The 15,292-nt window shown below is 39.5% G+C and overlaps 1 protein-coding gene across 1 annotated transcript; it reads right to left on the bottom strand.

The window, feature by feature from the left end:
• Window positions 1–1,581: 1,581 nt before the first annotated feature.
• CHRNB4 (cholinergic receptor nicotinic beta 4 subunit) lies at window positions 1,582–13,871 on the bottom strand. Its single transcript, XM_085303688.1, has 6 exons — window positions 13,752–13,871; window positions 8,962–9,107; window positions 7,268–7,312; window positions 7,035–7,144; window positions 4,425–5,397; window positions 1,582–2,294 (listed from the first exon to the last, which is right to left on the bottom strand). The coding sequence occupies exons 1-6, from the start codon at window positions 13,798–13,800 to the stop codon at window positions 2,154–2,156; spliced, it is 1,464 nt and encodes a 487-aa protein (XP_085159814.1). The 5' UTR covers window positions 13,801–13,871; the 3' UTR covers window positions 1,582–2,153.
• Window positions 13,872–15,292: the final 1,421 nt, after the last annotated feature.

The raw sequence follows: 15,292 nt of genomic DNA, 5'->3' as shown, positions 1-15,292 counted from the left end.
CTGTGTAGCAGCTGGGCAGGGTGTGCACATGCTAGTGATGGTCTAAGGCACAGCAGCTCCTGGCATATACCCTAGTGTGGAGGAGCGTCTCCTTGCATGGACGGAGGCATTTCTCTGCTCYCTTGGGGCTGTGCATGCCCCTGCTTATCTTGCCATTGTTTCCAATGCCTGCAGATAAAAGCAACCACGCTTCTGCTATTTAGGCATAAGAGGTAGAAGAACACACTTGAGCAGGGGAAGCACTCCTTTGGAGGGTTGCACTGCCACCCTTCACCATGGGATCTATCCAGATCAGTTGATGCTAAGGGGAGGACCAGAGCATTGTCACCTTCTGGGAGAGGAGGATACRGCAGCTTCTCCATAGGAGCATGCATAGGGTATGGCTGCATTGATACRGCTGTCACTAAGGCCTCCTTCACCCTCCTGCTCCGTCCTGTATGGAGGAAGTGGACTGGAAGGGAGGATGACAGTGTTACAATCTTTCTTCCTCCCAGCATAYGGCTAAGGGGAGCTGCTGCTGCTGCTCAAAGAGCCTCACTCCTTTCCCTCCACCTCCGCACACACGCACTTCTGTTGTTTTTTTCCTTATATCTTTTCAAGGGCGGCACAGCTCCAGCTCCAGGCGGTGGCACTGGGAGAGGTGGGCCAGGCACTGGAAGCAGGAGTGGGGGGGGGGGGGCCTAGCAGTGCTGGATAGTTCAGTGCATGATCAGGGAGCGAACCCCTTGGCAGCAAAAGCGCTGGAGGTGCTCTGAGTAACTGGAAAGCTTTCTGTGTAGCTAGGTTGGCATGTCTAAATCTATGWGGTATCTGCGGCTGCCTTTGAACAGTGATCCAGGTAGGACCACAGCTCAGTTCTGGTGTGGGCAGGCAAAGCCAGAGGTGCCTTCAGCTGTGGCTTGTCAGAGAAGGTGAGTTTGGATGTCTGCTAATCCTCCCACGGGACAGTGGGTGCTGAGGTTCCTCCATTCACAGGCAGTGGTGGATCTTACCAATTTGTTCCGTARGCTTTAATTATGTCTCTTAGTGGTGGTAGAATTGCTGTGTCCTGACAATGCCCCAACAAGGAGCTAAAATTGTTTTAGCCTGAAAAATATCAGAAGCCTAATTCCTTTTTGCAAGTGGAAAGCTAGCTGGAACAAGGCTGGTAGAATTGTTCCACAGCAGAAGTCTTGGGCTCTGAACAGTCGTCTGCCAAAGAACGTAAGACTGTGCAAGTACTATGTGCTTGCACTGCTAATTTGTTGAGGATTATACTTTAATCCATATTAAAATCTCCTCAACAAAACATGAAGGTGTGTTTGTTCTCAACTGTCTTATCCTCATTTTATTGGCTATGGCTTTTTACAGTTGTCTGCTCTGCTAGATGCTTTCCTATACTATTAGTCTTAGATTCGAGAAAGCATATGTGAACCCCACTTATAAGAGTGGTAGAAGTTGCAGGAACATTTCAGGACTAAATCTATATATAGGAGAATTTTCATATTTATTTATATTTCATCACTGAACAGAATATATAAATGTTTGTTTATAACATATTAATTTGGCCTCCATTGATCGATCTGCTAGCAGAGATGGCAAGATGAGAAACCTGATCGTGGCACTTCAAAAGTGCGGCTCTGTTTTTCAGTTCAATCTTAAATATCACATTCAAAGCAGCTAAACAGTAATGATTCCACCTGTAACACTCTTTATAAACCAGGCATACGTAGTTTTGAGGCATTAAAAGGAAATAAATGTCATAGCRATAGCTTCTTTGTAATATGGAAACTGCAATGTGGAAACTGCAGCRTTCTGAGGAAAGAAAATGTCCTTCCTGAGACAATGTATATAAAATATCGTTTTAATAATAAACCTGAGCCAGGCTGGCATAGTGTCCAGTAAATGCCTTTCTCTGTTTTATTTGGGCTTCAAATGATTGAAAAAAAAATGGCCAACATATCACCAGAAATAATGAAATCTTTGGAAAAAATAATTGTTTTCTGGATTTTTCCTATCACAATGATCTAACAGGTCAAATTCCACTTTCCATTCCCCTACTGTAAATCTGATGCAAGAGCAACTCCACTGACATCTCTCTGGATTATTAGAGGGGAAATGAGAGCAGAATGAGGCCCAGCATCTACGTAAGCATTGCCAATGTTAAATGACAACTAAGGGTTCATGGCAGCAGTGTGGTTTTGAAAAAGTGGCTGCAGAAATAATCCAACAGTCCCCAGGACACAAACAAAGACGAATATCCAGAGAAACAGCCTGTCCACTACCATGGCAACATACTTCCAATCTTCAATGACCTGGAAGAAAAAGCCAATTAAAGATATTAGCAATTTGTCATATTCACCCCYCTTGGTTTTGCTGATACTGAGTCTTTCTGTATGAAAATAAAAGGAAGCAAATCTTAAGGATCAGGGAACAAACTGACTTTAGAGTTCAGGGAGGAATTTTTCTCCTACAACCATTTTGGGCAGTGGAGAAAAATAATGTAAACATTTCTTTGACATATCAGGTACCGAATGTGGTTGAGTGTCTTGTGCTGGTCTAGAAGGACTCACAATATAATACAATTAAATGAATTCTTGCCTGAATTTTAGTTTGCAGATGCTGTTAATCTCCGTGGACAAAGATGGACAATATTTAGTGCTGTTAAACAAGGTTAGCTTCAGAGTTCTTTTCTTACCAGTGATCTTCTTAATCAAGAGTTTTAATGAATACTAATACTCTTGCTTTTGTTAATATCCCTTTTTATCTTGTATAGATTGTGAAAGTCATAGAGCCAGCCTTAGATTTTGTTCTCAAACTGAAGTGACTATAAGCCTATTACCGTAAAGGGGGAATATTTTAATCTGTTCATTTGCATCTCAGAAATGGTTGTTTTTTCCTCTCTCACTGGTTCTAGTTACACGTGGGAGAATGACTTTACAATGCTTCTCGTTTATCTCATGTTTTGTATCAGACCATTCTTTTTTTTTTTTTATTCACTGCACACTTGTGATTTCCACTGCTGTTAATGGGAATTGTGCCCTTCTGAAATAAGACTATAGTAGATGTACATGAACAGTTGTTTTCAGATCATGATGGTAAAGGAAAATTTTGCACAGATTAAAATTATGCATCTAGAAAACAGKAATGTAATATCAGAGGGCCTTATGTAAAAAGCATTCAACTGATGTTTAAAATGATATATATGATATTATATATATATATCATAATGATATATATCATATTTTATATGATATATAAAATTCCCTCGAAAATCGCTCTTAATCTCAAAGGAACACTTCATATTCTTTAATATGCAACACATCCTTGCAAGAGTTCCTGTGTTACGGGAAAATTTCTTCTCTCCACTGCAGATCTGCTTCTGTTCAGTCAGTCTCAATGTTTACAAGCTCATGTCTAATGTTAATAGCTGATCTTTTTTATTTATATTGACAGTAATTTCAGTTAATAGAAAACATGAACAGCTCAGTAACATGCTCCTCAAGGGACTTCTGCCAGATCTGAAAGCAGACTTTCGGAGTTACTCAGTCTGCTTGGCTGAAGGAGGGAGACACAGCAGGAGYAGAGACCCTGGAATCTGATTGGGATCTGGGACTGAGTAGGGTCACAGAGAGGATGTATGTAGATGTAAGGATGATTTTTCTTGACCACGAATGCTTGTCTAAACAAAACTCTGAACTGAGTTTTTCCAAGCATTGTCCACTGGGTATTTATATCAGCTTGGCTTACGAACAGAACAGCAACAKCACTGCTTAAATGTGTCTTATATGCAGGACTTTTCGTGTCCAATAGAGAGTCCGATTGAGCTCAGATGGAAGAAGTCTCAGCTCTACTGGCATTAGGAGTTTGATGCTACCCATTGTTTGCCATGGCAGATTATGATAAGCAGCACCTGTTTCTCAACTAAAGACAGGGATCTTAGTCCAGAAAGCATGTTTGCAGAGGACTTCTTACCCATTTCACTAAATCCTCTTTCTACACCTAATTAGGTAAATGAATGCTTGAGCTGCATGTAGATCATTTCTTGGTAGAACAGCCTGAGCATGGGATGTGTTACAGTCTCATTGAAGACAATGAACAAAAATTTTCTTAATAACATCTTCTCTAACTTGGAACTGAATATTGATTTCTTTCCCTACCAAACACTACTGAAATGTAGCAACATGGTTTTTTCAAGGGTGTTTCACCAGTCTCTTTTTGTAGAAACAGTTATRTTACTTTTCAGGACAGTATTGGCTTTACCAAATGGTTATTCATTAAGTTTTTTAATGACAAAAATTGTGTCCTSTCACAAATTATATGTAGAACCTTTCTAAAAAATTTAAGATGGCTAAGGAGTTCAAATCTCCTTTCTGAAGAAAAGTGCAGGGAAAGGCAGGGAATAACGTTTGGGAAAACTAGAACGATTTCTCCTTTTTACTTACACTCTGGTCATTGTCATCACTTTTCATGTGTTCTGCTATAAAACTGACTCCATCAATTGCTTCTTGGACTTCAGGAGAAAATTTCGTGGTTGATCTTAACCTAAAATCTTGATGGCTACTGACATTGTCAAGAGTGTCTGTGATTTTCATGTTGTATTTTTTGGCAGAGGCTGTATTCATAAAATAGGTGGGGTTCTTGTACAGCTCAGCTGGGTCCATACAAAGATGCTCAGATCTTGTTTTTTTGCGGTTGCACAGCCTTTGCTGTGGAGAATTATTTTCTGGGCGCTTCATGAACAGATAGGCTGGGAGTCTGTTAAGGAAAACAAGCTTTACCCAAGGGGGCATAGTGTGAGTACTTGGGGATCTGTGGTGGACATTGAGTACACAGACACTGGTAACTATTGAAAATGTCACTAATACCATTGTAAACATGAGGTACTTCCCAATCAGTGGAACATCTAGAGATGTTGGAGGAACAATTTTGGAGATCAGCAGCAAGAACACTGTCAAGGCAAGCAACACAGATATGCATAAAGTCATCTTTTCACCACAGTCTGAAGGCAAGTAGAACACCAGGATTGCTAAGGATGTAATTAGCACACAGGGAATGATAAGATTGATGGTATAAAAAAGAGGTTTCCTTTTAATGATGAAGTCATATGTCACATCCACATAACTGGGGTCCAGAGGGTTTACAGTCCTCCTTCCTGGAAGTGCTACAATATCCCATTCTCCGCTTGGTGTGAAGTCGTCCATGCTTGCCATGGAAGTTTTGAGTACCATATCAATTTCTGTATGGTCATAGGTCCAAGATCGAAACTTTAGTGTGCAGTTTTGCTGATCAAATGGAAAATGCTTAACCTCAATCTTGCAGGCGCTCTTGTAAATGGCTGGAGGCAACCAGCGAATGCTTCCATTATTCTGTACAATCACGTTTGTGTATAGGGAAACTTCATATGTGCCATCCGCACTAATGAAATGAGAGAAAAGAAAAAGGAGAAAAGACCAGCAAACTTAAAGAGACAAAACATGGTTCAAAACAGAAAAGCTCAGGTGTTCTTGGTGCTCTGCGCCTCAGTTGTTGCTAGAATTAAACTTCAGTAAGATTTCAGTTTTGAAATCTTTTTTTTAGGCAGCTATAACATGATAGGGAGAATGGTGTATACATTTCTTCCAGTCAGAGAATTAACATTTTGTCTAGTACTTACACAAAATCATTATTAAGTAAAATGATTATTAAATATTAAGCATGTATGTTGGTTTGATCCAAAGAATGCAAAATATTATRTTTGCATTCTGAAGGCAAGAATGAAGAATGAAGGCATTCCTAAGACTTCTTTAAGTAAATAAGCTCTCCGGAGGCTAAGTAGAAATGAGATCATCCGGCACTGAGACGCAGGTACCTTAGGTCTGGAAAGTAGCCACTGCTAATGGCGCACAGCAACACTCCTAAATGACTTGCAGGAGGAAATAAGGATGAGCAGTGTTAGTTAGAAATGCAGAGAGAATGTAGGCAGAGGAAATGTAATTATACAAATTATAATTTATTGCATCATTCCAGTTAATGTTTGGTTATTACTAACCCAGAACAGACAAGCCACAGGGTTCTTGATACCCACAAAGTCTTGGCTTTGTATTTCCTCCAGATGAACTTCCACCAGGAGAGTCTCCTATGCTRTGATGGGTCATTTAATTCAGGGAAATCATTATTGATCTGTAGTCAATACTTGTCCTATGTTTCTGGACAAACAACATTTTAATAGTAAGTCACTTAGCTGCTTTGTTAGACTGCAAAAGTGAGTCTGGACTAGTTATGTTCCCTACGCTTTCTTTTTGATTAACGGGTACTTAAAATAAAGACAGTACATTATCTGTAGAAATATCAGACCAAACTCACCATAAGTATAAACAAAAAAAGTTCAGCTGGCGCTGATTAGCACCCCTTTAGTCCAGTGGAAAATTTGCATCTTAAGAGTTAATAACAAGTCTGCGAAGTGCATGTTTGTTAATAAGGCACCTTGAAAAACAGAGCATTTTCAGTACTAAGGTTGATTTTTCAAAGCAGGATGTGCTGTGGGGCTGGGCTGGTTGGCTGCATCGGTGCTGTCTGCTGCCATGTGTGCTGCCTGCAGTTGTGCATGGGAACACACCTCATGTTCTCCTTGGCGTGGCCTTGAACTCCGCCTGGGAAATAGTGCTTCAGCAGGAGAAAGTCACAGGGTGGCGTTTCCATGAGATGTCCTTCAGCTAAAATTTTAACTTGCASGTTTGTACTAATATAAAAATCGAATATAGTGAGACTAAAAGCTTCTTTCTCTCTTTCCAAGAAGCCTTTTTAAACTGTTCCTGTCTAATAGCTCACTGCAGACGTGCTCTAACTCTACCAGGCTCTTTCTAGCTAGAGCCCTGATTTTAGTGAAATTATCCTTGTGRACAGTACCTCTCAGTCACATATGTCTGATAGTGGCAAAAAGTTTCAAAATTCAGTTTCAGAAGTTTGTCAGACCTACCTGATTGGTTCTGATGTGGGACTGCTTGTTTCTTGTTACATGTTCACTGTAACAGTTTTTGTTCACTGTCTATACCAACTATGGAAGTTTCACTTACTTATTGTAAAGTACAATGTCTGGCAGCCAGATGTGTTTTGCAGGTATTCTCAGTTTATTTATCCCTTCATAGTCAGAGGGCTTCCAAGCCAAACGGTAATCAATCCACTCCTAAAAGAAAAATGATACAGTAGTGATGGGAATATCCTGACCAACCCTGGAAAAAAATCACTGTAACAGATGAAAGCAGTGATGTTTGCAGTTTGCAAGAACATGCCTTGTGGACTTGGTTACCTGGTTCAGCCAAACATTTGTAGTCATGATCTGCTCCCGTTCATTCTGCAGGAGAAAAAGAAAGAGAAAAGTTGTCCTCTAAAATGTTTCCTTTTATTACAATATTGTTGTAATATTACATATTACAATATGTTATTCAGTTGGCTTTCAAGGATATTTCCAGCTGCACAAAATTATTTTGTTTAGTGTGTTTCAAGACAGACATTTCCCTATTTGCTAGTAAGATGCCCAGTTTTGTGCACGTACTGATAATAAAAAGTACCCTACAAGTACCTAGTTCCGAGTGACCATTAACAAGGACGACCCTGACTGGAGTGATTGTGACTACCTGGGAACCAATTTTCCCACCCTGAGCTGATTTTTTTTGTGGGTTGCCTTTATATGGGTGGGGCTTTACTAAGGGCTGAGATAGGAGGTCAAAGAGTCAGGAAGATTTTCTACAGGAAAACAAGTTAATTCTCTGATGCTGAAGATGCTTGATAGTGTCTATAAGATGTATAAAAAGTCTCTATGCCACTTTTTCTGTGAAGAGTGAGGATACAGCAGGATAGGGATKGAGCTGTTCCATTCTTGATCCTTGCCCATGTGGCTACTCTGATGAAGTTGTTGATTCCTGGGGCCTGCAGGGACAAGACACCTTATTTTTTCTGCCCAGAATTGGTAGTTGGGTAGGACATGTGTCAGTGCCTGCAGTGCACAGGTGAGAAGACCTTTTGCCAGCTTCACTTCTCCAGGAGAGGAAGAGCATTTGGCCTAGAGTTGTCCTGTGTACAGGACAGTACCTGCTTTCTACCTCCGCCTGCACTTGTGTACAAATGCACATCTGTTTGTACAGCTTCCATTAGCTTCTGTTAGTGTTTTTCACTTTTCCTCTTGAGTTTCAGAATAAAAATTACATAGTGCTCTTAAACTTGGCAGCACTTTAGTCACTGGCCCATAGAGAAATGCTGTCAGGGAGGCTGTTGTCTGTATCCCCTTTTTCATCCAGGGAGATAGTAGCAGAGTTAAAAGCCCAGATTCAGGAAATTATTCCTGCTTATGTYATGGATCTTGTTCCCACTACAGTTAATGCTAAAATCTTTCTTGGCATCAAGGTGYGTATTTTTGCCTTGGAAGAGCTATTTAACCCATTAACTTTGTGAGTGAAAATGTCTTTTTTATCCACTGAAGTCAGTGTTATTGAGTATGAGGAGCTGAGGGGACTGATTTAACCATGTTGAGCTATTCCAGCCAGAACTAGCTTTTCGTCTCCTTAAAAAATTTCAGTGTGCTTTGTTGACATGCCCACAGAGCATGGACTTCTTAGCTTGTTTTCAGACCACTCAACTGATYCCCTCAATGCAAAGAACAGAAGGTAGTTTAGCATCACGTACACAGTCGAGGATAGATCCTGATCGGGTGTAACTTACTGTAGCTATACCTGAATCTGTAGAATGATTTCTTTTTAATCAATTGAATTTTACTGGATGAAGATCTGCCACTATCCTTTATTACTTGGGCATAAATACATTTCCCTATTGTAGCCTCATCTGATTTAAAGTAAAACCAAAAAATCGCATGTATGGGGTCTTGCCTGCTTAAAGTTATTATGTAAGCTAGAAATTAATAGGGACACAGTAATASTAGTGTGACTTTCAGTTAGACTTCTGTGCAGATAGTGATGAATTAGAAGGAGCAGCCTAGTTTGAGCTTACCACACTGATGAGCTGTGCCAGGGAAACCTGCAGTTCTATAGATACCAACTGGGACGAGTTGACAGCTGGACGAATTAACTTATTGTACCTGTCAGGACTCAGTAGGTGGTTCATTAGCTTTTCTTCAGCATCTGCTGCGGTGCTTCCTGTAAAACGTCACATAACAGAACTAAAGAAGAGAGACCAAGTGGCATGATGTAGGGAGCACAGGATTCCTGTGCATTGGATCATATTCATGAAATAATTAGGGCTTTTGATTTTCTAAAGTCTGTAGGTTTGTGTGAGCAGAAAGGTAAGTTCCTTTGCACCAATGCCTGTTCTACTGAAGTTGACTGTCTTTCACAGAATATAAATCAAGGCAGATAAAACASAGCCCTTTTGTTTTTTTTTACACAGTAAAATGTGAAACTCAAATTGATAGATACTTTTGGCAGTATGTTCAAAATAGAAACTGGAAGCAAACCACCCTTTTAGTAACAGAAGGAGGAAATTTCAAAGATCCAAAGGCAAAGGAGTCTGGTTGTGACTTTCCTCTTTATTGTCGTAGGAGACGAGGAGTTGCAGGCACATGAACAAAATTGGAAGACTCTGGTCTGTGTAGGGAAAAGCCAGGRTATGAGCTGCAGGGTTTTATAATGATTGAGAGCTCTTTGGTAGCCAGTGATATTTCTGTTTCAGAATCATATTATTTGAAAAYCTGATGCACTAATGTAAAAGGAAACCTTCTGATATGTGGAAGCAAAACTTGAATTATGGACTAGCACAAGTATTATGAATCTTAGATGGCCAAAGCTGGATTTCAGTGACTGTAGGATATAGGATCTGCAGGGTCTCAGGTCATCAAACAACCTTGTGCATTCTCCATGGAGCAGAATGGCACAACTCCAGAGGTAACTGCATCTGTCCCCATGCTCTTGCTTGTGCTTTTTAAAGCCATTCTACTGGAATTTTCAAGCTAGTATTGACCACGTTACAGAATATAAAAAGTAAATTCTTCTCTGTTGACTGTCTTAATAATTTCAGAGATAGAAACAGAATCTGTCTACCAATGCTCAATAACACTGATGACTAAAGTCCTCGTAACATCCTACCAACAGTATTGACCTTTTGCAGGAGACAGATTCTGCTGTCTGTGTTGTGTGATACAGCTGACAGTGACAGACAGAGCTGTCAATGACAACAGATTCTAGTCCAGTTGTCAGAAAGAACATTCTTCATATATGTCCATCCCATATAAAAACTCCATCACAGAAATTGCAGAGAAGAGGAGTGAGTCCTGTGGCATACTTGCTTCATTACTCCCTGAAGCAGTTGCACACAGTAAAAGCCATTGGCCCTGCAAGTGTTTTAAATTTGTCATACATGAATTTGGTGTGTTTCTTATCTTGCAGCATGAGATACAGATAAAGGCAGACAGCAACAGGCCGGGGTCATGTAGGTAGCCAAAATCTGTGTGCATTTCTGGAAGGTACCTACTTTCCATACGAACTGSGCAGTAAGTTGCTAGGGGGAACAAGTGTTTCTTGAGAATTGGTACTTCTGAACTCCACTCATTAAAAAAAATAATAGCCATTTGTTTCTGAGGCAATAAGGAGGAGAAGAGGCAGAAAAGTGATCTAAGAGATTTTTACATCTAAGAAGAGATTTTACTCAAGCTCTGGGGAAGGGCTGAGATTAGCACCAGACTTGCTTTATTTCTTAGAAGACCAGTATGTAGTAATAGCATGGGTAGCACAAGTCTTGCTGCACGTAACTATGACGTACCTCAGAACTGACTTCTCAAGTGMATCCCATACCATTTGGAAAAACAAATTTGGATGAATACATCAGCATTTGTTGGGTTGGTTGGATTTGATTCACACGTGCCTTGTACCTCTCTGAGAGTCATTGTAAAAGCCTTAGTACCGTGTGGTATTTTAGTGCTACATTCATTCTCAACTTAAGCTGGCCTAATCAAAGATTTACCAAGCTAGAGCTATGCTGATCTTGCTAAGCTCCAGATTTTGTTTTTTTCCTTGGGTATTGCAATTAAGATGAATTTGATGCTGTGAAGCAAATGGGGCTGTACACTAGGAATGAACTGTTCTGTGTTTTTATGAGGATGGACGAGAAGCCTTGTGGTTGCTAAGGACAGAATCTCTGTTAAGGTCTGTTAAAATTTGATTGATTTCTTTTGAACAAACATTCTCTCTGTTGCATATGTAAGTGATAGAAGCAGGCTGCTGTAATTCAGAGCCAAATATAAATAAATTGTCATTTGTCTTGCTTCACACAATGGTGTTTGACTGCTGCTAACAGAGTGAATTYTTGTTTGAATTGTTAAATAAATACACTTTCATTGTGTTCCCATCGCTTTCTGTAGATAGTCTAACGTATGGAACACTTGCCCAAACAGCCAGTAAGGAGTGAAAACTGCAGAATATTGGCAGAAAGCTAATTCTGAATTTCTAATAATCATTATTCATTCTCTGAAGCCTGGTTTTCATGGTCATGGTCATCTGGTCCGTAAATCAGAATAGACTGCAGGGTGTGCATGTCTGACAAGACAAGAACAGCTCAGATTTCAGAGTACTGACTTCTTTCAATAAACTTTATGCGGATGAATGACCGGCTAAGACTTCATTATAAAATGATTTGTCAAATAATGAATCCCTTTAAGAAATATTTTGCTGTTATTAGGTAAGGGGTTCCTGGCATGAGTTATTCTTTAAAAGATTGCCATGCTAGTTCCACTAGATGTCAGCAGTGCACTGTCTGGAAGGCTGTTGGGTCCAAGCTGTCTGTAAATAATATGTAAAAAAGAGTGCTTCTTGAATCATTTTTACAATCTACCTTCCATTACCAATCTGCATATTAACCAGAYAGCACCTAATGAAAACAAAATTACCAGACATTCAAGTTCATCTTTATATGTGTTTCAAAATGTTAGTGTCAGTGCATTTGAAAACTCTTTTTTCTTTTTTTCCCCCTGGGAGTTGGAAGAAATGGAAGCACACTTGTTTCCCTGGCAAAACTGTTTCTTTTCCGGTCAGTAATCGCAAGAAATGTTCCATAGGGTAGACAAATACTTTTAGACAGATGATTTTAAAAAGAATGATGAAGCAGTTCTAAATTAGGGGTGTAGTATTTTTGTATGCTGAAAACAGTAGTAAGAAAAACACATCGAGGCAGAACTTGAGCTAAGTAAATTGTCTTAGCTTCARTGAACATGCTACGCATCTGCCGTATAACAAGGAGAGCAAACTGCCGCATAACTTGCAGTACATRTTTCTGCAGTAAGTTTGTTTTCTCTGCTGGAGTATAACCATTTTAAAAAAATGCTTTAGGATTCTTCCTGTTTTACACTAGAAAAAGCAAAAACATGGACTTGATTCAGTCATCCATGCAAAATTTCCCTTTTACTTGGTATAATTTAAAAATATAAAATGACATAACTACTCACTGTGTTGTGTTGGTTATTTTCAGAGTGTGATGACAAATATTTTGGAGTGATTTCCACAGAACAGAATAAGGAGAAATATTGACAAATAGAGACAAATGCACWGTCTAAATTGCAAAACTTTACAAAAGACATATTTCCCCCATTTCCCTGACTTCGTTTRTTTTAACAAATGTTGAGTCACATTTAGAAATAATACTTTATGCCATGTGTTGTCATTTTTATTCTTTCCGTACTCAAATGACTTATGTGGACAATAGTGCCAAAGCAAGTTCCCATGTGWAATTAGGATAAAACAAATTGTGCACAGCACTAAGATGATTTTGTTATCTTTTCTGAAATTACTTAGTGAAGTTAAGTCTCMGTGTACACTTGAGTAAACTGATTTATATAACCTCCTAGAACCATGCATGATGATATGGAATGTTTGTTCTAATGGAAGGAGTACTGAATTTACTATATTTTAACCATTATTTTAACTTCCACACTGCAAATAATGCAAATAAAAAGGAAATACCAATGGATTTAAAAACATATAATCTAAAGATCTAAAGTAGGCCCTCACTCTTCAGTTGTTATAAAGCAGATGTTTTCCAAAGTTGTTTTTCAGTAATTGAAGAAGCGAAACAACTGCGGGATGAATAAATAGATATTGGCAAGATGTGATTCTGCCTCTATTCACTTTCTGCCAGTTTCGCTCGGTACACTTCAGCAGATTATCTCCCTGGGAAGAGACTCCCCTGGTAAATACACTGTTTAATGCTGCTGTCAGGCTGTGCATGTTGGCTGAAACATATATAAGAAATGCTGATGAGCTACAGAAAATGTTCGTAATGTATGTTTGAATTTTTAGCATGTATTTACATATTAAAACTTAATTTAAATGCTATTTATCTACTGCTAATTAGACAATTAAGATATATGAACTTTGCAAGATATATAGTTCCTAAAACTTGAGTCAATAATTGTAGAGGGGTGAGAGTCATCTCATTTATGGTTCATGCCACACTGTTCGTTTTTATTTTTTTTCACTTTCAACACAATCCCTGCTTTTCCCATCACAGATGAACCTGGGAGCATCTAAAGGAGCATTCTTTAGTGTTGGTCACTGTCATCTCCTATGGTTCATCATTTTATGTCCAACTTACTGTCTGTCCCTATCCATCACAGTGGATTTGCTAATACCAACAAGCCAGAAACARCAAAATAATCAATTTCATGCATGTTAAAGTCTGCAGCCTGCTGTGATGACAGTTACAAATGTTCTGTGAGCTTATATCACACTCCTGTCTCCTAGCCCCGAAAGCTATCATTGTTCTGCAAACTGTATCTGAAAGGAAAGATGACTTACCGTTAAAGGAGATCACTACAAAGAGAAAGAGGGTGTAGGTATTCCTCATGGCAATAACAAGGAGAAGTGGATTACTGTTCTTCACTAAAGACAACTGGCAATAGGCTCTGCTGTCAGGGTTGCACAAGGAAGAGATGTAAAAGCAAACCTGAACCTTGGAGGTATTAAATCCCTGGAAAGAGACAGACAGTAGGACCTGGCAGAAGCATTCGGCAAAGTGGAGTTTTCATGAGCATAGTGGTCCCTCCCCCTTTGCAGCTGTTTAAAGAGCTTTGTGGAGAGGAAAAGCACATAAGAAGAGGGAGCATAATGTGGTAAGGTTGAATAAGAGGAGATGAAAGAGCAAGCTAAGGAACATGATCTGCAAAACACAACAGCTTAATTCATGCTGCTAGATAACATTTAGAAGGCTCTCTGGTTAGTAAGTGCAGTAGGTGGGGATAGGTGTGCGGGAAGAGCTGGAGATAAGTTTGTGCCATAAGCTGTGCTATGAATGTCATGTCAATGAATTATAGCCCTAGCAAAGGGTCATTTTCCATGTCAAGAGAAAAAGTTGATTACCTACTTTCTACCCTTTTCCGCTCCGAGTCCTGCACTACATGTGATCTATTAAAACTAAAAAAGTCTTTTGTGAGCAGGAGGAAAAGAATGGGGAATATGTTCTCATTAGTATTTGTCAGAAATTTTGAAAGCTAARGCAGCCTGGTGAGAAATAGCAACAACAGTCATAAAGACACTCCAGAGGAACATTAGAGAAATTCTATGGAAGTCATCATTTACAGTTGAAGGGTTCGGTGGAATATAGCATATCCTGTGTTTGTGACATGCGGTGGGGAGGTACGTGCAAAAAGGAAGGGAGAAGAGCCTGTGTGCGTTTTGCAAGCACTGTAAGACAGACTGAAATTCCTGGATAGAAAGCGGATGCTGTTACTCTAAATATTGTTCTATCTGCATACTGAGGTTCCTCTCTGCTTTAATTGGCCACAGGATGCAGTTCTGCCCTCAACCCATTTCACAGCAGTCTAATTCCATTGGAAATATTCCTGATTTACCAGAGTAATCTACGTGTCTGCCAGATTCTTTATCTTAATTTCTACATCTAGCACAGTCACTTCCTGACTTTCTGACTTGGATTATTTGGAGGTCGTCTGCTCTGTTTTTAGACWACCTGTCGGTGTAATGTAGAGCAATTCATTACCTTCTGCCTAAACATTTTACTAGATGTCTTTTTCCACTAAGTAACCCGACTTGTTGTAGCTTTACTGGCTTTAAAGGTGCTGCCATTAGAGAAGAAACTCTRCTCCAGTTCTAGATAGTTATAATCTCCCCGTACTCCTTTAAACAGTTTCTTGAGTGTTTTGGGCTCATTTATGTAGGAAGAAGAATGGATTCAGTGAGACGAATGGAAAAGCACTGACTGCATGGACTTATCCTTGAATAAAACAAGATGCTATGAGCCAGCTTTGAAGTGGCTTTTGCTGTTGCTTTCTCTTTTTCTGAAAACTCAAGATATGTTAATTATACCATAACCTTCACTGAGG

Source organism: Rhea americana, unplaced genomic scaffold (assembly GCF_003343005.1).
Source record: "Rhea americana isolate MKP2758 unplaced genomic scaffold, rheAme1 scaffold_2, whole genome shotgun sequence".
NCBI classification, from domain to species: Eukaryota; Metazoa; Chordata; class Aves; order Rheiformes; family Rheidae; genus Rhea; species Rhea americana.
The sequence above is the reverse complement of the archived record's forward strand: the minus strand, read 5'-3'. Positions and strand labels throughout refer to the sequence as shown.